Source organism: Rattus norvegicus, chromosome 1 (genome assembly GCF_036323735.1).
Source record: "Rattus norvegicus strain BN/NHsdMcwi chromosome 1, GRCr8, whole genome shotgun sequence".
In the NCBI taxonomy this organism is placed as follows: domain Eukaryota; kingdom Metazoa; phylum Chordata; class Mammalia; order Rodentia; family Muridae; genus Rattus; species Rattus norvegicus.
Window position 1 is genome coordinate 160,568,601 of NC_086019.1, and position 27,133 is coordinate 160,595,733.

General features: G+C 46.3%; 1 protein-coding gene across 22 annotated transcripts in view; it reads left to right on the forward strand.

Annotated features, from left to right (window-relative positions):
• Tenm4 (teneurin transmembrane protein 4) overlaps positions 1 to 27,133 on the forward strand; it is a 2,974,939-nt gene that overhangs the window by 2,868,990 nt on the left and 78,816 nt on the right. For 19 of the 22 annotated variants that reach the window (XM_039113155.2, XM_039113170.2, XM_063262756.1 and 16 more), the window contains 3 exons: positions 1,173 to 1,199; positions 7,906 to 8,052; positions 18,708 to 18,924. In XM_039113155.2, coding sequence (XP_038969083.1) covers positions 1,173 to 1,199; positions 7,906 to 8,052; positions 18,708 to 18,924 — 391 coding nt within the window. The remainder of the gene's footprint in view (positions 1 to 1,172; positions 1,200 to 7,905; positions 8,053 to 18,707; positions 18,925 to 27,133) is intronic. The other 3 variants (XM_039113138.2, XM_039113140.2, XM_039113152.2) reach the window with 1 other exon arrangement.

Below are 27,133 nucleotides of genomic sequence, written 5' to 3' on the forward strand. Positions count from 1 at the left end.
TCTATCATTTTTCTGAAATGAAGAAAAAATGTCCTTACAGTTTATATAATCAAGGATTTCAGAAAAAGCTTCTCCATTATAGTTAAGTCCCATCTAGGGACTTTTGAGTCTCATGCGGGCATTGGTTGCTTTACAAGACTTCCCGCTCTGTCTGGCCTGTATGGGAATACAGGAAACAGAGGCATAGTGAAACTAGAGATAGGAGCCTCTTCTATAGCCCAGATGGGGAGAGTAAGTACACTCCTGACATGGGCTACGACTGAAGAGACCAGTTCTGAACATCCAGACACAGCTCATATGTACACACTGGCTTTATATACCAAAGCAGTGTTTGATACATATCCTCACAAGTAACCAGGACCTTAAATTGTCATGTAATTCAAATGGTATCTCCACTGGAAAACCAAGCATACACCATTGTCTTTTGAGTTAAGAAGTGGCCAGGTTTCCCTTCCCTTTTCCTAATTTTCACAGTGACATCCATTGACCTCTACCTCACATCCCTCATAAGATGCATGAAGTAGGGTACATCTTATTCAATGTACCCAACATTCTGCATTTAAGTCTGTGTAGACATATCTGTTCCCAGATAATTTTAAAATGTCAAACAGACAAGCTAGCAATGTATTCAACCTAGGAGCCTAGTATGTATCATAAGTGATGCAGAATTTGTCTACCTCTAACCTCTCATTTCTCAGGCACTTTTCTGCCCAGGTAATTTGTCACTCTAACTGATTCCCCTTGAAGGAGGTTGACCATTGATCTGGGTAGACAAAGGGCTTAGTTGTGATTTCCCCTTGAGCATTAGTGAACCCGGCAGAGCAGGATTGTGGCCACTTGTGCAGCCCCCAGACTTGTTTCTTCTGTTGCATTCTTCCACGTGTCTCCTGTTTATATGATCACATTTCCAAATGCCTGGATCCCAGAATGAGTTGACCATTCCTCTCGGCTCTTCATGGAGAATGTGCTTGCTCTCCTTCCTTCTATCCCATGTCATTTTGTCTTTGGTTTGTTTTTTTTCCCACCATGGCAGAGGCCTGTCCCAAACACTGGGCACCACCCTGATTCCCCACCCTCCCCTTGTGTCTCCTTAATACTTGGCATGGTTACAGGGCAGGCAGTTCTGCACTTCCTTGGTCCTACCTTAAATGTCCTGTCTTTTATCTCCCAAGCTCACTATCTGGATAGGGTAGTTAAAGGTATGGTCTTCCTCTATTTTCCTGTTGTCTTTGTGTTTGTGTATGTGTATGCGTGCGAGTATAAAAGAAGAACCGTGCATAAAAAATGTAAATACACACCATTAGCATGACAGTGTGTCTACATGCTGCCACACCCCCTGCTTTGTCACAGTATTCATTACTTAATGAGGGTGGGGTTGGGGTCATGGAGTCATAGACCTAGAATGTTGTTCTATGCCCAAGTCACTTAGATCTGTCTGTGACATTGTGTTGTAATCCTTCCATCATCCCTGTGCCCTCCCCCCTATACCTTTCACCCCCTCCATCCCATCTCATGTCACCCCCCACCCCATTCCTTATGGCCTATGGCCCAACAGAATTCAGATACTGGGAACCAGCCTGGGTGGCCTGCAAAAGGAAGATGCTCAAAGAGCAAGTAAAGACAACACTGAGGACTGCATTCCATTAGTGTTGCGTCCCTTCACCCAACAGCCACATGTGGAGTGCCCACTGTGTGCTAGGTACACAAGCCAGACTCTGGAAATAAGAAGTAGGCTACAGTCTTGAGGGAGCAGGTGGTCTATTGCTTGCTGTCTGTTTTCCTTTACAGAAAAGGCCTGGCTTTGGTAAGTTTGTTCTTTGAAGAGGATCCCCCAATGAAAAAGCAATTAGTAATATTTGAAACACTTACATGGTTAGGTGATATCTAATTCTCCAGAGAGACCCCATAGCTGTAAGAATAAGGCTTAGACAGAGACTTAAAAAAAGAAAAGAAAAGTAAAAAGCACTTCCTTCAGAGAAATGTCATGTCATAGCTTTTAGTCGTTGGGTCTAAACACAACACCTGGCACAATACATGTGCTCACTGGCTACAGACATGTATTTTGAAATCAGATCTTGAATCCCAACTCACACACTTGATAGCCAGGGGGACCTTGGGCAGGTCACTTCACTGTTACATAGTTATCTATAAAATGAACAGGGAGGCAGGTCTGCCTCACAAGGTCAGCCCAAGGATGATGTGAAGCAATGATTGCCAAGCACTAGCACATGTGTGAGAATGTCCCTCAGTGGATTAAGTTACATTACATTGTTACGGTGTTCTTACTCACCCCCTCACTTGACAGACTGTGAGCTGGAGTTAACATCCAAAATTGTAATACAAAAAGGTAAATTGGCTTTTGTAAGAGGTAACAGCATTTTGTTGGTGGTGGTTTTCTTTGTTTGTTTAGATTTATTTTTTTTTTACATGAGTACACTATAGCTGTCTTCAGACACACCAGAAGAGGGCATTGTATCCCATAACAGATGGTTGTGAGCCACCACGTGGTCACTGGGAATTGAACTCAGGACCTCTGGAAGAGCAGTCAGTGTTCTTAACTGCTGAGTCATCTCTCAGTCCCAGCATTTTTTTTTTTAATTAAGAAAAAGGTTTGGAGGACTATATTACTACTTTTATTGTTGCTATAATGAGAAGCAACTTAAGGGGGAAAAGAGTTTATTTCCACCAACAGTTAAGAAGATGCTGTCTGTCATGGGGGGAATGTAGCAGCAGGAACAGGAGGCAGCAGTCAGGAAGTAGAGAGCAGACAGGAAGTAGAACCAGGCTCCAAAAACCAGTGATCCACTTTCCTCCAATGAACTCCCACCTCCAAAGTCCCACCTTCCCAAACAGCTGGGTAACACATGTTCAAACCTATGAGTCTACAGGGGATAGTTCACATTCAAACAGCAGGGGCCAATAACGGACTAAATGCTTCTCAGCTGAGTCAACCTTGCCACTATAACAAATGTCTTACTAGGACCCAACTCCATGGGTACGAAGCAAGTTTCCTTGACTTTAATACACTGGCCTTTGCTGGGCATAAATCATGCCAGCAGGGAAAATATGTCTCTCAACGTCCTCCTGGGACTCAAACACTGTCACCATCCAAATGTAGACCAAACTTTATAATGGGATCATTATTCAGTGTGCTGTTCCCTACTGAGTGACAGGGTTTTACAACCATGGGTCTTGAGAATTGTTAATTTTTTTCAAAGGAAATAGATTTAATGCTGCCAGTTTGGTTGAAAAGAGAAGCTGAAACTGAAGGGGGCTTAGTAGCTAGTCCAGGTTACACTTCTGGGAGGCAGTGGAGCCAATGCTTTGGACTTTCTGGTAGCCCACATCCTTTCTCAAACCACCTGCTCTGATATTTCGTCCAGGAAATAATGCCACTAGACCTTTATCTGGCTTAGGTCAGTGAATCAGAATTTTTCTTTAGAAGACAAATATTTCTTGGCAAAATCTGAGAAAGAACCAAACCCCACTGGGCTAATCTTCTAGGGTAATAGGCACTGATTCTCATTCTCAGCTCCACTTCAGAGGCCTGCTCGAGCCTGCTTGAAACTTGTCAGAGCAGAGCAGGTATTTTGTAGTTCAATGAGAAGCCTGCTTTTGTTCACTTTCCAATTGCATTGGTTCAGAGTAAGTAAACACAGTCAGTGGCCTGGCCTCCTACACTGCTGGGAAATGTTGATGTTCCACAGCAGAAATGGGCCTGTTTGCAAGGGCTCTACATTCTCTCAGATAAGACTCACTTTCCAACAGTATCATACGGGTTAGTCACTTAGGAAGTAGATCTGACCAAACTAGGCAACCAGGAAAGAGATCTGACCCAACTAGGTGAAGGCTTACAAACTGTGAAATTTGACTTTGGGTGGAAAGAAGCTACTGAAGGTTTTTAAAGAGCAGGACAGCAGACAGTTGTGATTTGGAAGGCTCCCATTAGGGCCATTTTGTTAAAAAGGAATCGGGGAAGAATATCGGGAACAATAAAGTCAGTTGGACAAGTGTTATCATCTAGGTGAGAAAAGATGTTGATCTTGTGCAAGGAGAGGAATGCAGAGCTGAAAAGGGTGAGAGAGGATGGAGCACAGGGAGAAGGACATTTGGTAGGTGGGAGGTGCGCTGCATTAGTCGCTTGCTGCTCTGCAGGATTCTGAAAGGCTCCTGGCCATACCCGATGCTGGCAAGAGGGATATTGAGATGAAGTGGTCCCTTGTCACTTAAAGGGCATCGTTTCTTTTGAAAAGCTTAGCCTTTCTCTAAATCTTAAACCTACATTATTTTGGCTCCAGCAAACGCCTGGCGTGAGCCCTTCCATGGGGGATTGTCAGTGTCGCTAGGGCGCCCTGAATTATTGATGAGCTTCAGGGTTTGTGGAATTAATGAGCTCCCACCATGGGAAAGGATGGGCACATTGCTTTAAGAAAGTCAGCAAGTCACTCTGGAGGAGGCTTTCTCCTGCTGGCTAATGGGGGTGTGCTGGGCGCCAGAAGCAAGATACAGAGTAAGAATGAACTTTATTCTACTCACAGGCACTCCAAGGCCACTCTGAAACCACAAAGGTCCTCAGGGTGGAAAGGGATTCACCTGAAGGAAGTGACTGTGAATAAAGTGTCCCTGGGGTCCCATATTAAGAGCTCCCCTCCCCTGGGCACCTCTGAGCGGCACAGAGTGTGTATAGTAGGCAGTCGGAGGAATTCTCGAGAACCCAAGAGACATGCCATGGAAGGGACAGACTGTAATAGCAATATGGGGGAAAATGAACTCCAAGGCCAACATGGAAAGAAAATGCTCTCCAAAAACCAGATGATCAGTTCCCTTTAGTAAGGTTATTGATGCCCAGTGTGACTAAGAACTGAAAGACTTTCTAACTTACACAGCAGCTACCATTTGTCATCACCGTCTTGAAGCATCTACCTGAGTTATGTAGGCCACAGACCAAGGCCACCTCCTCACACATTTATGTACATAATGCCACATTAGACCACATCCTGCTCGTGACTCCATAGCATGTACCTGCTTTGACACCACAGTGGCATAACCCCATGACGGCAGAAAATTCCTAGAGGTTCAGAAGCTGAAGTGTTTGGACCTTCACACAACAGATTTTGTGGGGTTTGGTGCATGAGCCCTACTTGTGGTCAGGGCAGCAGCCTAGGAAAGGATGTGCCCTAGGTGCCTACTTCCTAAGGCAGAGAGAAGGTGACAGCAGGTGGAGAATTCTGCTGCTACTTGCCAGACACACACACACACACACACACACACACACACACACACACACACACACACACATGCTGAGGCCTTCCAATGCCCCTATGCTATAAGTAAGAACATAGGGGTTCTAAGAATTTAGTAACGTGACTGGATCCCATGTCCACTGAGTCATAGAGCTGGCCTTTGGTGTGGCCCCTAAGCTTGTACCCCCCCCCCCCAAATAAAGGATCCTTTCTGCATCTTATTAGATGCCATATCTTATAGCAAAATAAAAGAATCTCTTAATATTTTTAAAGCTTTCACACCCTTCTTCTTCTACGATTAACTGCAATATAATTAGTTTAATCAAAAGCAGTCCCAGGCCAGATGAACAAAAATTTAACTGAGACTAGTTGAAGGACAGGAGAGTCTCTGCCTGCTGCGACTACCCCTGGTGACCGATCATGGTGGCTTAGTCAGAGCACAGAGCAGTCACCAGCATGTCACCCACTGCTCCTGGCACCCCGCTTTACAGTTTTCTTCTTGGTCAGTTCTGAAGATGGCCATTCCGGCAGCCCCCTCCACATAGTCTACATGTACTACTAAACTTTCTGTGTGATCGCCTCTGAGTTCTGAGGACACAGGCAAGCAGCACTTCTTCCTGTGGGAGGAGAGGACTGTGGCCGTATTGACTGGTTGGCAGCTCCACTGACCAGCTTGAGTGGAAATAAATATTTGTTTTCTGATGGAATAAGAGTCAACTATGAAAAGCCCTTGAGTCGTAATGTCTTTCATCGGTGTGCAGTAATTTTAATACATACTTGAAACACTAGTCTCAGGTTCTTATTGATCTGATTGTCTATGTGTGCCAGGTCTGGCAACAGACAGCACGTTCACCTTTGTTGTCCCTCTTAAAAAAAATAACACATCATAGATATGGGTAGCTCTGCTGACAGTGCTCGCCTGGCACCCAGGAAGCTTGGGCCTCCATAACCACCACTGCATAAACCGGACATGGCAGCACAGCCTGTAATCAAGGTCATCCTCAACTGTATAGCAAGTATGAAATCAGTGTGAGCTACGTGAGACCCAGTCTTAAAAAAAAAATGAAAGAAGGAATGAATAGGAAAGACCACCCCCACAAGAGGTAACAGGTTCGTCTTGCCTGGCTCCATGGTAGAATACTTAGTTTACAGCCAAATTTATAGGCGTTTGCTGTTCATCATAGTAAAATAGGCTAAGCTTTCTGGCTGGGAAGGTTGTTTCACACTTCTGCTTTCCCTGGAGACCAGGCTGGAGCACAGAAGAGAAGAAAGCCAGGGGCGGCATAGTTTAGTAGCTGTCAAACTCAGAAAAGAGGCTTGGCTGTTAGGAAGATAAGGACTTGAGCAAAAGAATAGGAAGGAAAGGGATTTGAATGAAGGTAGCTAAAGTGAGCTGTGAAACGGAACATTTTCTGAGAGAGAGAGAGAGAGAGAGAGAGAGAGAGAGAGAGAGAGAGAACCAAAGCATGTAGGACTTGTACAGACCATGACACACAGGAGTGAGGGTCAAAGGACAATTTTTAAGAATCCGTTTTCCTTTATTCCCGAGGTTCCTGAGATCAAACTCAGGTTTCTACCTTTGACCTTCTACCCTTTACCTTTTACCACAAACTCTGCAGGGTTTGGAAGGGTAATAACCAAAACCCTGCGAGTCTACTCGACCAGTATTAGGAAATCAGCACCTCACCATGGGGTCAGAGCAGAAGTAATGTGGTACAAGTATTGTCCTTCCAGTCTAGGTCATGTGTGCTTTCTCAGGTGGCCATAGCCGTGCCCGGTTCCCTCATCTAGGCACCTTGTTATCCTTTGGTAGGATACCCGCTCCCCAAGAATACAGCTAGGTATCATTGGTCTCTATACCTGTAGCTAGCTCAGAGAAGATGCTTAACACGTGACAGGTGAGTAGCAGTTTGCAAACAGGGCAGCCTGTCTGGACCTGCCTTTGTCTTTGTTACTTGAGACCAGCAGGGACTTGCCACTGTTGTGACAGTGTCCTGAGCTCCTCTGATATAGAGCCCCTTTCGAAGTATAGTATGAACACGACATTACTGAAAAGGTCCAAGCCCCCTTTCTCAAAGCAAAGACAGTTTTCTAGAAGAAGTTAAGACCAGATAAGTGAAAAGCCCAAGATCGACTAAAGTTGTTGACCTAGTTATAAGAACTGTAAAAAAAAAAAAAAAAAAAGTGTAACTCTAGCCCAAGTGTGATAACACACACACACACACACCCCTTTAATCCCAGCACTCAAGAGGCAGAAGCTGGAGAATCTCTGTGAGTTGCAGGCCAAGAGTCAAGGTGGCCAAGCACAGGAGAATGAGCCAGCATCAAGGGTGGATGGAAGACATCTCTAGTCAGATTCTGGCAGGTTCCATCCACTAACTGCAGCTCCATAATGCTGGTCACTTATGAAATGGAGGAAGTCAGGAGAGGTTCCAGACCTGCCTCGACTACCTCTGGCCATACCCTCAGTGTGTCAGTCTCCTTACTTCTCTGAGTCTCTGTTGCCTTCTCTGTAAAGTGAAGGTTCTTCACGGTGCCTGCCTCCCAAGCTGTTGAGACTGATAGATTTGAAAGCATCATACAGACAACAGATCCAGAGTAAGAGCAGAGGATAGCAGTTACCGTTGGCCACTGGTCCTTGACTCTCTGTTTTGTCTTGCAGAGGGCTGTCCTGGCTTGTGCAATGGGAATGGCAGATGTACTCTGGACCTGAATGGGTGGCACTGTGTCTGCCAGCTGGGCTGGCGAGGAGCTGGCTGCGACACCTCCATGGAAACAGCCTGTGGAGACAGCAAAGACAACGATGGAGGTAGGACTCTGGCATCTGTGGACCCTGGGCAGTTCCAAGAATAGGAGACAGAAAGGGGTGGACATTGCTGGGTTAGCAGGGTACCAATGTCCATGTCCAGAGAGGACCTTGGGGCACAGAAGACTGCATGGGTGACCTGAAGAATGGGTGCTTCTGCAAGTTGCTGGATTTTGATTCATTAAAATAAGTGAAAGTGAATGAAAGTGATTAGCAGCTATTGACCATGGAGAGAAGGCATGGAGAAGCATCCAGTTAACTCATTGGTGGCCAGATTGGTTACCGGGCCAAAGTTTGAAGAAGCAGCCCTCCTCTGTATCCCAGACACTGTGAGGTTGCTCTTCTAAGGGAGAAGGTTCACTTACTTTGATCAAGGTCTCTCTTTTGATTCTGAAGGTGACCCTTCTCAAGGACACTGAGGGACACTTTCCCCTCACACTCTCTCATCCCTATAGGTTTATAATAGAACCTGCCTTTGCTTTGGTTTTTTCCAAGTATTGGGCAGTCAAAGCCCAAGGGAAGAGGGGTTAGTCTTACAGGATATTTGTTAACTCAGGGTGAAAACCCACGTTAATTCCAACAATGACCGTAACTCCCCATACCTCCATAGGCAAGATACTAGATGTCTCTGAGCCTTATTCTCCTCAATTATGAAATGAGGCAGTCTGTGCATGAAGGTTATTCAAGTCTTTATATCAGGCATAAAATTAGCTTTCATTTTTCTACTGTGTAAACTTGCATAAAGATAACCATAACACACTCCACATTCCCGCCTAGATGACTCTGGTTCCACCAACCTAAGGGGATTCCTGGGAAAATAAAAAAGATAGATACGAAAACCAAAAGGCTTTTCTTTCTAATGCTGTCAGCTGACACATTTAAGCAGTTCTTTTTGATTTAAGCCCAGAGACTTCCTAATGTAGTGTACAATGTTAGAAATCAGTAAACTAGAAACTCAGCATCCTACTTTTGGGAAATTTCCTACCTAGGATGTTCCTACAGTCTCAAACCTCATAAGGCTCAAAAGGCCAAGTGTGGGAAAGTGTGGTATTTGGCTGTGTTGTCTCTAGAGTCCCAGCACTTTGCAGCACTGATGTTTATCTGAGCTACCGTACAGTCATTCTGCCCATTGTCCAAACCCAGAAGGCAGCCACACAGACAACCCCCAACTGAGACTATGGGAATAATCATGAAAAAGGTACCCTCGTGGTTTAGCCCTGATCTCTAAGCAGAGACATGTCCTCCTGAGATCCCACAGTGTTGGCGTGTCCCTAAATCTGGCTGAAACTTGGCATCTTTCGTCTCCCCAAATATGACCAGTCTCTTGTGGAAGACCGTGTCTTACACCAGGCTCAGAAGCTCACAGGAAGGAGAAAGCCCCAAGGCTGAGAGTTAACAGATTATGCTAAGTGCTTTGCAGGGTTATGTGTTAGTTGTGGAAGTAGGAAAGCATTTATCAGAAGGAGGATACTGAGGCAGGAAGGAGTTTTTTGAGGGAAGGGGTGTTTTGTTCTCAAGAGATCTCACAGAAATGGGCAAGTGAAAGAAAGTAAGGGTATGGAGTGTCCTTGTCTTCAGGTAAGAGGGAGCAATGAGGCTCCATCTATGGGAAAGAGGTCAGCCTCCCTTGTCTGTACAATCCCCTCAGCATTCCACTGTGTTTTGTCTGCATGGCTGCAAGGCCAGTAATAAACAGTTAACATCCATTGAAAAAAAAAAGGAAGAGGAGAGAAACCCCACCAGGAAGTCACTCCCTTCCCCAGAGTCCATGGTCTTGGCCCAGCTTTCAAACAGCTGTGGAACATCTGGGCAGCTAAGGAACTAAATGTTTTTGCGATGTTGAGAGAACACATAGTCCCCCACATGCACACATGTAAGAGAAGGCTGCAAACCAGCGCTTGCTTGTTCCTCTCCATAAAACAGAGCACCAGACTCTACACCCTGGTTGCCATGCTTCAGAGACAGCCAGCACTGAAAAGCCACAGTTTTCCCAGAGAACCTGGACCCACAGTAGCCCAAGCCCCAGTGTTATAGGAAATGATCTAGACCCTAGGGAAATGGAGCCTCCTCCAGCTGCTCTGAGAAATGAGCCAGCAGAAAGCAAAAAAAAAAAAAAAAAAGAACAACCAGAAAATCCCCAATCGCAGGAGAACATGCTCGGTTTTTTCAGCACATTATAGAGCAAAATGGGTTTGTACGTACTTTGTGGCAAAGCCATACAAAAGCTGTGCTGTGAGTTCATTCGTTTGCTCACCAAGCATCTGCACTGCATCAGGCCCTGGCTCCTATGACTTCAGAAATAAATCTAACCGTCTCTGCCCTTGCAAAGTGTGTAAGCTAGAAAGAGAGGAAGCAGGAGGTGACGGTGACACTGTGGGCTCCTGCTGTCACAGTAGAGTATCCAGGCATTCAGCTGATATTGTCAAATGCCTGAAAGGGAACTTAGATGCAATGCCAGGAAGACACCCCCATGGGTCATCACGACTGGAGATAAAGCCATCTCAGAAGGACACGTCTTTGGATTTGATTCTCAGCTTACCTTACTTTGGAAGCCTCTAGGTTTTATAAGTTCAGTGGGCTTTCTATCCCCTGGGAGAGTCCAGAAGAAGGTCCAGAGCATCCCTACTTTGCAAGGTAGCATGGACCAGAAGGGCCCAAGATTATCCTCATTGGCCTTTTTATCTCCTGGCCTTGTCCAGGCAGAGACAACTGGGTTGGAAGAGACTATTATCCAAATGAGTAAGTCTAATGGACGCACAATGCAATAGCCACCTTCATGTCAGTCAAGGCAGGGCCATAGCATAATACCAGAAAGTAGTTCAGGGTAGAGGGGAAAGAGCAAGAGGCCCTCTGAGTGCTTGAGATGACTCAGGGGCTCGAAGGGGAAATTAGCAGAGCTTACTGTTGAGTCCAGACCAGAGGTAACTTTATCTCCTCCCCTCTCCTCCCCTGCATGGCATAGACAAGGAGTTGGGGACCCAGATGTGAGACCTCATTTATTTCATCATAGTCACATAGAAAGCCAATAGCTTGGCCCTGACTAGGACGCCAGGCTCGAGCTAAGCTACTGCATGTGGCCTTATACATCTTGAGTGCTTCTTCCCGTACAGACTTCTTTTCCTTCAATAATGTGTAGATTGTTTACCCAGAACTGAAGAGGCTTTGAGAAAAATGTCTCGGAGGCTTCTAGAGCATGGGAGAACCCCAATATCATTTGACAGCTTATAGCTCAATGGTGGATTCATGGGGTGACATTGATGTCCCTCACTATCTCCCTGAAAGAAGGATACAGAGCTTAGCTGCTATTCTACCCAGATTATGCCACTGGCTGAAACAGTCTGCTAGTGTCTCTGAGGCCCAGCCTGAGTGTATTAGAATTTTTCCCTATACCCAGACCTCAGACCTGGCTCCCTTGTCAACCACCAAGGCCCTTCAAGCTACCCGAGAACTCCCATTTTCTCCCCCTCCCCCAACTTTCTAGGTTTAAAGCAATCTTTTTCAAATTCAACTTGAGTCCCAAGGTTTAAGAATGCTATTCCAGTGTTTTTAATGTGGGACAAAAACCAAAAAAGTAACCCATACAGTTGAACTGGGAGAAGTCTTATTGGCTTGTTTGTCGTCACGTGTGGTTTGTTGTCCTCTGAATGGAGAAGCAGAAAGCATCCTGATTGTGACCAGGAAGCAGCTGGTCTCCTGAGCCTCTGTGGGGTTGCTCAGTGCCTCTCAAATGCTTCAGATTTCACCCCGGGAGGCTGGGTGCTGAGAGGGCCCAGAGGGGCAAGCACTAGGACCCTAAGCAAGCACTAGCTTAGCACCAGTTTCTCTGTGGGTCTCAGTTACTGACGATGACCACCTCACCATGTGCAAATCCCTGCATGAAATGCTATCACATGCATCTTCTCAAATGCCACACAATGAGCATCCATGAGAATTCATCCCATCCCTACCACCAACACTTCAAAGACAGTGAAACAGTAACCCCTCCATGCAGAGTGATTGCCAACTATGGGAATGATGCCTCCCTTGCAGGGTCACAGTAAGAGCTACAGGTTATAACTTTAAAGTGCCTATAATTAGGCAATGTAACACAATCAGATCCCGGGCTCCCCTTGCTGACTGTGTGACCTTGGGTGAGTTACTCAACCTGTCCCTTGTGTCAGCTTTCTTCCTGATCCTGCTACCCAAACTTCACAGGACGTTGTGTTTATCATAAAATATACATTCATCCATAACTGTTTTTCATTAAAATTGTGCACTCCTTCTTTCACATGAGGGTACCATGTTTTCTTTCATTATTGGTGGATTTTGAGTATTTTTTTCTTCAGTGTTCTCTCTTCCAAGCTGGGTGTGGTGATTCACACCAACAGTTGGGAGACTGAGCAAGAAGACAGTGAGGTCAAGGCTAGCGTGTGCTACCGAGTAGGACCTGGTCCTGAGAAGTCGCATGTTTGTAAAATAAAAGGTCTACATCTGTATCGTTCCACTGCTCCCCCAAACAAACCTGTAGGCAGAAACATTTACACACAAGGACACGGCGTCTTGGAGAAGTACAGTAAGATACGGAGCCTCACACAGTGGATCAGCAGGAGAGCTAGACTAGACGGAGCTATAAAGTCTCCAAAGAAGATGCCAGAATAAAGACTCTGCTGGAATTTAAACAGCCAGATCCTTTTGATAAAGCTTCTCTGGGCAGCTGCAATGGATAGTAATCTCCTCTGAGGCTCTTGGTTCCTTGAAAGACAATCATGGGTGGCGATGCCCAAATTGACAGATGCAGTCCGGGAGAAATTTCAAGAAAAGTGAGAACAAAGCTCTCTGTCCTTCCTCCCCCCCCCACCCCATCTCCCGCGGTGAGGACGGAGCGTTCACACAAAGCCCTACAATCTGGTCACCCTCCAGACTATCTCTAAACCACGTTTCTCGTGATAAGAGACAAGAAAGAAATTGACCTTTAAAAATCTTGTGTTCCAAAGAGCAGATAAAGATTTCACAAGCCCTTTTGAAAGAAGGCACAGAATTCATTATAGCAAATGACAAAAACTTCTCTGGGATGTGTACAGAAAGGGAGGCACACTCTTTCCTCCTTCCCCAGGGTCTTCCCCAGGGCTGCTCACAGCTTCCCGTAAGACAGTTCTGCAGCCGACTGCACAGAACAGCAAGATGAGATTGGCCGGCTCTCCCTTGACTTGCAGCTACCTGTTTAAGGAAACCTGCAAACAGCCACAGTAAAACTGCTTATTCTTAGTAATGCTTGTCTGCTTCTAAGCAGTCTCTCCCTGCCAGTGTACACCCCACCCTGAGCTGGGGTGCGTCTCTATCTTGGGGATCTTCACCATCCCCTGGGCTTTCCTTCTTCTCAGTGAGAAGGACGAGCTCTTCCTGCTTGGCTCCAGCCACAGCTCCTACCCTTGATGGGCCTGGCCAAACTGATCTGTCTGTTAGATTGGGAGCATGAGTCATGAGGTACTCAGAAAATACAAAACCTTTCAAACTACAGAGTCTCCAAAATTCCAGACTGATCGCTTCTTCCCCAGGATTTACTCTTCTGTCCCAAAGCATAACTTCTCCTTGTCATACATATCTCCTAAAACTTATCATCTCTGCCTAAGAAAATTGAATTACGGAAGAGCACACACATATGCAAATGTACACACACACACACACACACAGAAATACATGCAAACATATATATATACATACAGACACACGCATACATACATGCATCACACACATACACACACATGAGGAATAGGTATACACAACACTACAGGCTGCTATATTCTACTTTTAAAAACAAAGATTTTGCCTAAATGCTGGTCTTGTATAATGCACTTTGTAAGTGAACTTTGTGAGCCCCATTCATTTCAAAATATGTGTCTCACTTAAATACGATAGTGAATAAGTTGCCTATGTTTACTGCTCAGCAAATATTTGCTGAGCATACAAGGAGGAGACATCAGCACAACAGGTTGCAGGCAAGCAGAATTTCTGGCCTGTCATCAGTCACTAATTCACCATGCACACAGTGAGCAATTCCACAGTCCTACAGTTTCTGGTAAGAGTGTGGTTTATGTGATCTCTCCTTTTCAACGACACTAGTTTGAAAGGCCCTTGAGAGCTCTAGTACCTTCACTTTCATGTGTCACCATGGCTGGCTTTATCCATCTCAGTCCTCTGAGGTCACTCTGTACCCAGAATCCTGCCTGGAATGTGTGCAGAGGAAGAGATCAGGGCTCCATCAAATAGCAACTGGTTGCCAGGATACCAGGATGCTTGCTGACGGGAAACACCTGTCAGAAGCCACCAGTAACCATCCTTGGCCGGGTCCTCACATAGCAGCCTCTCACTACCCTACCCCCAATTTCATGGCTTCTCTGTGAAGTAGGTTTCACATTGCTTCATTTAACAGGTGGAGGTAAAAGCTCAGAGCTTTTGCTGAGACATTTATTTCTAGCAAAATGCCCAAGTAGATCATCATAGCACCCTATTGACCACAAGATAGAACAATTTCCTCTTAAAGCTCAGCAAAGGAGAAAGTGGGGGACAGGGGATCCCTGAAACTCAGAAAGAAACTGAAACTGAAAGCCAGGGCAGCAGGCACAGAAGACAGAGTACTAACGCCAAGCTAAGAGGCAGTCCTGCGTGAGTGGCGCTCTGGCACGGCAGGCAGAAGTCACCAGAAACTGTGCTGGAGGAGGTTACTCATCCATGTAAGAGCCCCAGTAAGGGCAGGAAGTGGCTGACCACAGGCTGAGGTTAACAATTATGGCATAACAATTATGGCATACAATTATGGCATACTCCCAAGCACTTCATCCAACAGAAAGTATTCCATAAATAAGCTTTTATATGACTACAGAGATAAACTGATATATTAAAAACCGTACGGATGGGACACTCCACCATCAGGGAAGGAAAAAGCGGGAGGCAGAGTTTGAAAAGTCCCAAAGAGACCGTCTGCAATCTCAAAGTATGGTCATTTAAATTAATAACCCGAGGGACAAATTAAACAGCAGACCAGACACGAGTGAAGGAAAAATAAGTGAAGTAGAATAGAAGTCTGAGGAAATATATCAGAATGGGACACAAATAAAGAGCCAGAAGTGAAAGGGTTGGAAGGCATGATATAGGAGACAGCCCCTGCAGCTTTTACGAGTATCCCGAAGAAAGGACTAAAGAGAAATAAAGGAACATTCCCAGTTTATAGGAGAATTTTCCAGAACTCGTGCAAGGCGCAATCCTAAAATGCCTAAGGTCTGACACATGGCTCTGTAGGGCACACACGCTGTATCCCAGGCTGGAGACAGATTGTCCATCTACAACTTTTCTAGACGATCTGTTTCGTTGTCGTAAGATACCCAAAAGGAAGCCTCGTGCCTGGCAGTGGGAGCAGATTCTAAAGAGTGAAGCCGCTTTCTCTGTCTCTCATTATGCGTAGCTAAAGGTCTGGACACTGAGGTTTGGAGACATTAAGCAACTTGTACAGAGTCACACAACTCATGGGTAGATGGGGTGTGGCCATCTGGCTGGAGAGAAATCACTTTCCACTGAGCATCACATTATTAGGGCATTCTGTGTCCCTCTCCTCCACTTAAAACTTAGTACCTGCCAGGATGACTCAAAGACCATTTCATACATCAAAAAGAACCGAGTTCCTTAGCTTCTTTACAGAATACCTTCAGGACCGTCACTAAGTCAACTTTACCACTTCTGTGGTCCCTTCCCTCTGAACTGACAGTGATGACAGTGGCTACCTCTCAGAATGGGTAGTAGCCAAAGCCATCATTGCTCATCATCATAAAGTATTTAGCACAATGCCCAGCCTGACATCACTGTCATTTGTCAGCTTCATCAACCTAACGCAGTTGCCGATGAGAACCACCCTCATTCCTGGCTCACCTCCTCCAGAATGGAGAGTAGACATCCCCAACAGGAAACAGTCCCTCTCAGGTACCACGGAGCAGTGTTTATAAGAAGGTAAAAGACTGGCTTCCAGGGACTACTTTGGTGGTAAACAAGAGCAGGCAAGAGCTAATAAAATTTCAAATTAGCCATGACTTTTCACGGCCCTTCAATTGTGCTAGCTGATTTAATGGTCAGCGTCCCCGCTCACTGGGATTGAATAATGGAGTGTCTCTGCAGAGTTAAGGATGCAGCAGCTGAAGCTGTCATGCTAACATCAATAGCAGAATGCAAATAACCCCCTGCTTGGGCTGTAATTATGTGTTTAAGCAACGTCTGATGAGGGCAGCAGGGAAGCATGGGATGAGACCTGCTGATGGCAGGAAAGGATGGGTGCTCCTGCAAGGGAAAAGACAAGCTACCCAAAATAATACTGAGGTGAGGGACACAGGGTACACAGGTAAATAGCCTGTCCCCCTCCCCCAGTTTAGTGAACCATGTTCTAGGTTCAGGGTCAGAAAGGGAAACTATCCTTTATTAAGTACCCATTATGTATTCCATACTGTGTTGGATTTGGGGATCTAACACTATACAGTTTACTGTGGGATGGAAACTTACCTGACACTCTTATTATACACTTAAGAAACACAGGAAGCTGGCCAAGTAAAGTGGCTCCATGAGTGAAGGAACTTGTCACCAACTCTAACAATCTGTGCTTGATCCTTAGGATTCACAGGGTAGGAGAGAACTCCTATAGACTGCCACATACACACACACACACACACACACACACACACACACACACACACACTCTCTCTCTCTCTCTCTCTCTCTCTCTCTCTCACTCACTCACACACACATGCACGCACACTGAAGAATATTTACTAATTTTAAAAAGAAGAGCTATAAGAATAGTTTAATTGACTTGCCCAAGGTTATACAGTGGGAAGATTCACAGCAGACGTTTGGTCCCCAGTTGTCAACTTCTGCAATTCAGACTCTGTCACTCTGCTGCCTGCAAGGAGGCCACATTCTCTTGGGTACTATACAGAAATGGCAGAAAAAGGCAGGAGAGTATTTTCAGAGAAGATTGTCCCTAACATACTCAAGGTGATGCTGGGATTGGAGTCAACCAAGAAGCTTGGCCTTTGACTAAAGATAAGTTTCCTTAAACACTGTTCATTCTGCCAGTGGACATATCACAGACCAGAGGCGACTCAGCCTATGAGAAGGTGAGGACCTGAGGCTAGCCAGTATATATGCCATGCTCTGGGCATGCAGATTGCACACTGTAAGTCCTGGAACCAGAAGCGAGGTGGATGTGCCAGCATTATTTCCACATTATTGGTGAGGACATTGGTACTCAGATTAAATTTGGCAAGTTGTCTGGAACCAATCTTCCAGACAGTGCTGAGGCGTGAACTCTGGTCTCCATGCCTAATGATCCTACCCTCGTATCATTTGATGAACATGGTTGATTGAAGATATTATTCATGTTATCTCCTGCTTCCCTTGCTCATTGGTTATTTGGACTGTCGTCGTCGTCGTCATTGTTGCTGCTGCTTGTTCATTTGATGTGGCCAGTTTTAAAACATGTCTCCTAAGTGCTAAGGGTACAACAGAGCTGACCAAAACACATCTGAGGTCAGGGTAGTTAAAGTTTTCCAGTGTCACATAGCTAATGAGCAATCAAGCCTAGATTTGAATCCAGGTTCTACACACCCCATCTCTGCCTATAACACACACAGATATGACCTTGGGCTTTTCCTGTCCCATATCATGGTCAATATCTTCTAATGTCTGGGTTTGTTACCCATCCTAAATTGTTATTTGGGAACTATAAAAATACTCTGCGTTAATGAAGCAAAAATATCTGTATTCTGGGATATTCTCGGTTTTTTGGTTGGTTGGTTGGTTTGGTTTGGTTTTTCGGTTTGTTTGGTTTTTTGTTTGTTTGTTTGTTTGTTTGTTTGCATTTTTGGAAAGTTAGATGAGCTGGAATAGTTTAGGATCCTGAAGAGAGCCATCCATGTGGTAAAGAGAACTCCATGCAGATGACGTTCACAGAAGACAGGGTTGGGCCTTTGAAGGGATAAGGGCTGCACCTCAGGTCGCATGATCCCACAGCTGAGGAAGAGACTACAGTTACAGGGTTCTTAGCATCCCTGCTTCCTCATCACTCCAGAGTTGGGTGTCCACCAGGTCTTGGCTTTTACCTACTAAGTGTCCCTCAAAGCCACCTACTGCTCATTCTCCATTGAAGGCCGCTCTAACCCAAGCTGCTTTGGTTTTACACATATAACCTCAGTGCTGCCATCCTTCCTGTCTGGCCCGTAAGTTTTACCAGTGCACCTCAGATGAAGTGGTCTTCATTCTCCAGACGTTAGGGGAACCTACAGCCTGAGGGTAACATTCCAGCCCACCAGCACAGACTACATAGCCCAGGCCAGCCGCCCCAGCCCACACAGCAGCTTCATCCTTAAGTACTTTAGCTTAGCATCTCTGGTGCCCATGCATTCTCTCTCTCCGAGCTTTCCCATAAACGCTTTCTGCTGTCTCTTCAGGAGAGGAAAGAATGAATGTGCACACAGTATGCCTACTCATCCATCTCACCTATTAGACTGAAAGGCAAGATCTGAAGCTCCTAGGTCTCCTTGTGCTCAGAGAAAGCCTAGGCTTCTGCCTGCATTGAAAGCTGGCCAAACATGGCTGACTGACTATAGTTGTTTAAACAACATGCTCTGTCACCCCTGCAGATGGCTTAGTAGACTGCATGGACCCTGACTGCTGCCTCCAGCCCCTCTGCCATGTCAACCCGCTGTGCCTAGGCTCCCCTGATCCTCTGGACATCATCCAAGAGACACAGGCCCCGGTATCCCAGCAGAACCTGCACTCCTTCTACGACCGAATCAAGTTTCTCGTGGGCAGGGACAGCACGCATGTCATCCCTGGGGAGAACCCCTTTGATGGAGGGTAAGTTCATGGGGCTCAGCTCTAGAGGCCCTTGGAGGGAGACTGAGTCCATTCTGGGTGTGAGGAGACTGAGAAGGTGGACGGGTCTCAGAGGTTCTTTGCAAGAGAGGCAAAAAAGTAGCTACCAGACCCACACTGACAAAACTGCCGTCCAAGGCCTTCCGGATTGTTATGAGCAAAGCAGCGCTGCTCCCACTGGGTGATAGATGGGGAGAGTGAAAAACCAAAGGTCTGAGGGGAATCGTGGATCAATACCCACTTTGCAGTCAGCTCTTTCTGATCCTGCGGTCTCCACATGAGCTGACGGGCTTTGACACTGTTTGTCCTCAGAGCTGATGGAAGACCTTACTAACCTGGAGGCTGGGACCATTGCTGCACCCCGGGCCACATGTCCACGAGTTTTTTCTTTGACAGTTGTGTCGTGCATTGGACATTTTCACACCGAGGCACACTTTATACCAGGTCCAGTGCTAAGATGACAGAAAGGAGTAGAACACACTGTCTGCCCGGTGGTTACTTGCAGTCTACTGGGGTAGAAAATGAATACAGTTATAATGTGCCTGGCCAAAATTTCTGGCAAGGGTCCTAAGTGGCACAGAGGAGGTCCTCTTGGGCAGGAGAATCTAGGATGCACATAGAAGAAACAAGTCTTAAAGACGAGAGGCAGTTAAGTAGGAAAATAAAAGAGGGGAGGCTCAGAGGTAAGAGTTCACACAGAAACATGAGGCACAGAGGGATCCTGGAGCTATCAAAAGATGGCACTGTGTTCCCTGATCCCCAGGTCACGATACTGAGCCAGAAAGAAATATTTATAATTCCTCTGAAATGTCTTCCAATACAGCAATGTGTTGTGTGTCTGTATCTTCACTGTGAATCAGCACAGTGGATCTGGAAGTCACCAACCACGTGCCTCCATGTTCAGGACTTCTGTGCCAAGGAGTCTCTACCCCGAGGGAAAGTGATGAGACCGTGGGAATGAGGGATCAGCAGGGCTTGACGGGTGTGAGGATGGAGAGAGAGGTCTCCTGGGTAGATGGTGCTATTATCTGACACCAGGATGAGTATCTAAAAGCAGAGCCAGGAGAAAGTTGATGGCTTCTTCTTGAGCAGGGAAAGGGTATGGGGGTGAGGCACGCAGGAGGAAGAGTCTGCTGCCTGTTGGAAGTCATCCTGAAGCTCTTGATTTGAGAGGCGTCTACATCAGACAGAAGAGGAACCAGTCACCACACAGTGCTCCAAAAGCAGGTATAAGAGTGGAGACCGAAAGACCATGGGGCCATGCCACTGTGCCCCATAAGGTGGTACCAAGGCCTCCCCTCTGTGTGTGATGGAGTCTGGATACAGCCTCATAGCCTCAAAGCCCACCCATGCTACCCTAGCAGTCCTAGCAGGGAGCACAAGGACATGGGGAAATCAAAGAAAAGAAGCACTCGCACCCAGAGAGAGGGTTGGACCTACAGCAGCATCCAACAGGCCACCCTTTTAGAGATATGGGAGTTAGTGCTGGGGAGACCTGAGTTCTGATCCCCAACACTCACACACACACACACACACACACACACACATACACACACACACGCACACTCACACACACACACACACACACACACACACATGCACACACACCCCAGAACCCACATAAAACCACAGAGCCACACTGCAGGGTATGGAGTCCTTTCTTAGGGAACTGAGACAGGCAGGGACCCCGAGCTTGCTGGCCAGCCACTCTAGCTGAAATGACAAACTCCAGGTCCAATGACAAACAGACCCTGTCTGGGAAAATAAGGCGGAGAGCTAACTTCTCACCACTCCCCACCTCTCCCCACACACAAAAAACTCATGGGTACGTTAGAGGGCACACTCTTGAACATACCCCAAAAGGGTGGAATGCTTTCCCAGGTGCACCAGTCCAGGCACATGCTAGAGTTAGGGACAGCAAGAGTTAGGGGCAAAAGTGAAGTGAGATATGTATTTGGTCAGATGTGCTGCTTTTGTTCCTAAGTAGGAAGCTGTTGCTGTCTTCTTCAACTGTGTGATTTTGTGTGTATGCTTGTAGCCCTTCCCCTGGCATGGCAGATATAAGTAATATTCTTACCAAGGAAAACCTTACTTGCTCAGTCTTTCATGACCGACCCATATGGCATCCAATTAGGGCTACGGTTTGTCGGTTGCCTGTAGCTGTTCTGTTTAGGGAGTGCCTTGTTTGTGCCAGCCTGATCTGTGCCAGCAGGAACATGTCTCCCGGGTGTCCTCCTGGTTACGTACTGGGCCTGTTGCTTAAGCTCTATGAGGTACCGTGGGACCTTCTGGGCTCCCACACTGTTTCTCTAATATAGAATGCTCACACAGACTTGAGAAGCCTATGCTAGGGGAACATGCAAAGCCAAGCTCCACTTCAGCTCTTGGCTCTGTCACCCCCCACCCCGTGTCCATGGATCTAATAAAGAACTAAATGAAATGAATTAGGACAGGATCTGCCACCTCTCTAACTTGTGTGCTACAGGAAAGTCTTGCGCCTCACTCATTAGAGCATTTAGGAGCTGCTCAGGGAATGTGTGTGGGCATAAACTGGCTGAGGAACAAAGAAATAAAAGAGAGAGAGGAAAGAGAAAGAGGAGGAGGAAGAAAGTATAGAAGGAAGGAGTAGGCAGATGGACACATTATATATTTTACTTGGTTTTAAACAGAGGATTCAGGTTCTAGCAGGGTTAGATCACCTGCCAGACATCAAACTAGAGCGGAAGTCAGAGAAGACAGCTCGCAGGTCCTTGTTTATATGTCTGTTACCTTCAGTTAAATTTCATACACTCCAAAGGCAGAGGCTATCCATCCCTTCACACCCGTGACACCTCAGGAAGGGCCTGTAATGGGATATTTGTTCTACAAATGAATAGATAACAGAAGGTTCTGAAACGTTCATATGGAATCGCTGTCTCCTGACAATCTCTGGAGCCACCATGCCCCTGCTCCTCACTCATCTAGATGCAGAAGAAATAGCCATCAATCACCATAGATTTCCCAAACGTCCCTCTGTAAAATAAGCCCGGGTGACTAGTCATCAGAATCACCAAGCAGCTGATGGCCTACCCGATAGCCTCAAGTGGGTGAAGTAAAACCCTTCCTTCTTGGTGCCACTGAGGTGAAGTAAAGTCAGCTCCCCACCTGGATGTATTGCTCTCTCTCCTGTCATGTAGGAAGGTTTTGTAAGTGTAATGGGGAAGCCCAGTGTTTCCTCTCCGGCTTTACCATAAGCCATGCATCCATGAAATCATGTAAACATTTCGCAGCAGCCATAGAAAAGATTTAAATAAAAGGTCTATACCCGGGTCTGCTACTGAACAGGAGATTTTATATAGAGATGGTGGCATTATCATCAAATTAGCATAAGTTTTGCAATCAGACAGACCTGGGCTGAAGGGCAGTTACATCCTTTTCCCTGCTGTATGACCTTGCAGGGGTGAGGGGCAGGGAGAAGGGGAAGGAAGGCTCAGACCTTAAGCTTTCAGAGGCCCAATCCCATCATCTGAGAGACTGGGTGAACAATGTGTATGTCAGGGTTGTGGGAAGAATTAAATGGAAAGAAGTACACACAGCCTCGACCTGGAGCACCCACTACCCAGAAACACCTCTGATAATTACCTAATGGGGAGGTAACGGAGGTCATGGCGTTAAGAGCTGCCACCTCCACCTCCTTAACTGCAAGCAAAGCTTAAGAATCAGCTGTCCTCCAGAAGAGTCCGGTAGACATGCAGAGGGAAATGGATTTAAATTGTCGAATCGTTATCTGAGGATAAGAGAAGGCCACATTCTTGCCAGCCAGCTAACATTGGGATCCTTGTCAGTGAGGAATCTAGTGACATCAGGGTGCAGCTGATAGACAGGCAGGCCTGCCTCAGTGCCCACGGGTAACAACAATAAGCCTGCATTGAACCCAAATCCTGACATCCTATTTGCTGTACCACAAGTTGTATAGTTTGTCTAGGATCCCGTTTAGCAGCTTCCAAGATGCAGATTGTCACCCACAGTGCCTCTGAGTCCTATAGGGACAGCGGTCCTCAGAAAGGTAAATGCTTTGCTCTGCATACTCACAGCCATATGTCAGAGCCAAGAAGATTCACCATGATGGCTCAAGGCCACTGCTTGGAACTGGCTGAACTCCCATGAGTGACAGAAGTAAACAAGTCACTCTCATAGTCCAAGCCTCCCTCAGTGGGTATCCCATGCCTGGTATGAAGAGTCAGGAGAGCCCTCAAAGGATACATTACTCAAGACGCTGTATGACAGGGGATGCATTCTAATGCTTCGGTATAGTACCCCATCCGGTGACAGAAGTAACAGAAGAGGTAGGAGTGAGCCACAGCTCCCCAGGACACTGGGCTCCATAGGGAAAAAATGCAGTGGTGGTTGGAGAGCTGAGGCAGAAGCACTTCAGAGAAGAATGAAGAATGGGAAGGTTTCCCCGCCATCCTATTAAAGTTAGTGTTGTATCAACAGATACCTGAGTGAACACCTTAAAGGGAGGAGAGATTGTGAGATTGTTTTGGTTCACAGTTTTGAGGTGTCAGTCATGGATGGCATGCTCCATTACTGTGGACTTCTAGAGAGGCAGGACATCAGGGGGCAAGTGTGTGTGACAGAGCAAAACTGCTTGCCTCTTGGTAACCAGGAAGTAGACTGAGACTAAGGAAGGGACTTGGAACAATGTCCCCCAAAACATGCCCCTCAGTCACCTACTTTCTCTAGCTAGGGTCCTGCCTCCTCTAGTTTTTACCATCCCAATAATGTAGAAAATTATTATGATTCATTCCATCAGTGGATCCAGCCATCAATTAGGTCACAATCCCTGTGATCCAGTCACCTCTGACTGATTAGGTCTCCCAGCTAAGGACTGAGGCTTTGGCCCATGTTTCGTTTAGGAAACACCTCCTACCCAACCCCATAACACCCATATCCCAGAACCCCACACAACACGTGGCTAAACCACATGTTCAGAAATATGTTTAAATCAAGATAGTAGTTCTGACACTCTTCCACTGCATGTGATATGACGTCCATAAAGTGATAGAGCTTTGAATAACCTCGAGGGATCCTAAAGTGGGAGGAGACACACAAGCCTACGCATCACCATCACCACATTGGGTAGCTCAAATACCATTGTTCTCTCTAACCAGGATACCAGGGCCAATGTGCCTGTTGTCATAGGCAACGATGATGAGAGGCACTTGCTATTGAGACTTGAGTGAGAGGGAAGGAGCCACCGAGGTTTCCGATGGAAGAAGGGCTTCCAGCTGTCCAGGCAGAAAGGAAAGAATAGGACACAGACCATGGAGCCTGGAATCAGGCAACTGAGAAAGGGACAGCAGCCCAAGTATCTCCCAGAAACTGCCAGGGCAGAGCAATTTCCTCTTCTGGCCATGCAGACTTCCGAGCAAGACCAAGGTTGAAAAGCAGGGTATAGGGCAGGTATCACCTCTATGGGTAGTTACTTCTTAGCAATGCTAGACAAGTTGAAAGATTACAGGAAGACGCATTGACAAAATGACCACCCAGGTGTGCGCTGAAGGCTCAGCTCTTTGAATATAGGTCGAGAATCCATTTGAGAACCCTGGCTCGGTCTGAGAAGCAATAAGACATTGGCAAGTCTTGCCAGTTGTCAGCTCACTCAGTCGGTAGATAGCTGTGAGCATGATGCTACAAGACTCAGCTGATAGGACATGCTGAGCACAGAGAGGATCACCCAAAGTGGGAAGGGGTATGTGTGAAGCCGTATGAATGTGTGAGCATGTGTGTACATGATGGAGGTGGGTGTGTGTGAGTGTGAGGAAATGTGAGAGTGTGAGGAAATGTGTGAGGGTGTGTGAAATGTGTATGCTTGCATGTGTTGTGTATGTGTGCATGGACAAGTGTGTGTGTGTTTGTGTGTGTGTGCTGTAACTGTAACAAAAACTGTATTACTTCCTGTGGGTTTCAGTCATACAGGAGTGAAGAATGCATGCTAGATTGAGGAACCAAGATAGGAAACAGCATGAGTTTCCAGGTTCATCAGAAAATAGAGGATTTTAATGGAGCTGGGAGATAATTAGAGATACTCTTAAGGAGGTATGCTCCATTGTTTGAGATCAAGATGGGCTTACCAAGTCAAGTAAAGGGATATGGTTAGCACAAAGGGCCTGCAGGGAAAGGGGACACACAGTGAGGGAGACCAGAAAAGTCCACAAACTACATCCAAGCATTGTGTCTGAGTCAAGACTCAAGATCAGCTTTGGACAGAGAGAAAACAACCAGCATGCCTTTTAAGCCGTCAGAATTTGTTAAGGCCTTAAGTGGAACCCAGCTTTTTCAGAAGTTTTAAATATGAGAGTTTACAAACAAATAAGGTAATGGGAAACAGACGTGATCATATATGGGACATCATACATGGGTTATACCAAGCATAAACTACACCCGTGTTGGTGCCACCAAGATGAGCATTTACTCCCCAACCCAGACTCCTGCCCCGCTTCTGTCCCTGGCCCCACACGGCCAACCAAGACCCTCCAAGAGGCTGAGCACTGAGGATCTTCTAATGAACTTCAGATAAACAGCAGCTTCCTGACAGCTGGCCTCTGAGTGGATTTATTATTGAATTACACTCCTGCACTTTCAAAACAAGCTGAGCTGACAGGCTACCCCATCAGTTACCAAAAAGGGAAGAAAAAAAAAATAAAAGGAAAGAAAGACATTGATAAATTACCTACTGGAAGATGGAAAAAGATAAAGATCCTGCTTCCTCCAAAATGTCAGCCGTAATATATTATTCATGTTGGTTTTTAAAAATCCCTCCCCTCCCTGAAATGAATGTTTATGATGATAAAGCAACAAGGTGGATTCAATTGAGGATGCAGGCAGCGCATCATCCTGATGAGCAGCTAACAACTCCTCCTCGGCCACTTGATCATCCCTTTATTGATTTCAAAAGGAATTACCATCTCTGTTTGCTTTGCAGCTTAAGCGCGGTCCTCCCTGTCCATCACAGGAAGCATTAGCAGAGGAGGCTATGGTGAAGCAGAGACAATCTAGTGCATAAAGAGAGGGGACCTAGATCAAGGTTTTGGACAAGTGAGACGAGTCACCTTGAACAGAGGAGACTCACTCTTCTCTGTGTCGCGAAGTTTCTGATTGCCACTGGGCTGTTTTAAAGGGCCAATGAGATAAAATACCGAGAAGCTTGTATACAGAAATAACCCAGAACGTTCACCAGTAGTGTGCTCCTTGTCAGGCACTGCGAGGAGTACTTTCTGTAATTAGTGATGGGTTTAGGTCTCCACCCCAACTCCCAAACCGGCACAGAGGGGCTCAGTTGATGGCTCCTGTTTTAGAACTTGAAGAACCAAGGCACAGCCGAGTCACTAGGCCAAAGGTCACAGACTTGTAAATGGTAGAGACATCTGCTCTCCGCTGTATCGTGCACGTTCCAAGTTCAGCATCTTCAGTTCAGAAATCTCTACAGCGAGATGCCGTCACCCTCTACATCTCCAGCTGGCTCTAACCATCTCTTTAACGCCGCACGACGTAGCACAACACACAAAGAGGCTTCACACTACAGAGTACTGGCGAAGAGCAACCTGGTCTGGGCCGGGAGCCCAGCCTCCTCTGAAAGCAGTATGACTGCAGACAACGTCTCTTGCAGACTTCAGATAAATTGTGGTTGGTGCTGGAAAAAAAAAAATCTCATTCAATCAGCTGGAGCTCACAGAAGACGGTTTAAGGTTTTGTACAAGTCAGGCTTATAAATCCACTTAAAGCACCTTGTGCAGTGAGGTGATTTACATAACCAGCAGCAGCACAGAGCGGCAAATACTATAAGGCGGGGAAAACGTGCAGTTAGAATTTGCTACCTAGATCCCTAATGGTTTCTCCGATGCCCCAAATGCCAGCCGCTTTCATTGAATAACCAAGAAGGAAGCTGCAGACCCCTTCCCTTAGCATTTCCTATTTATGCACTGTACCTCACACAGTAAACCTAGACCTAATGACTCCTGGCATTTTTGTTAAGTTTTTTTCTTTTTTCCAAACAAGAGACGCAAGCAGAAGCCAAGTGAACTCTCCGGGGCTAGGAGTTCCCACCTTGGGAAGAAGTTTCAGCTCTCAGCCTGGTCTCTCTAACCACATCCCCATCAAGGTCAAGTGGCTTAAGGTTCTCTGACACTACCTCACCTTCTGTAAGAAA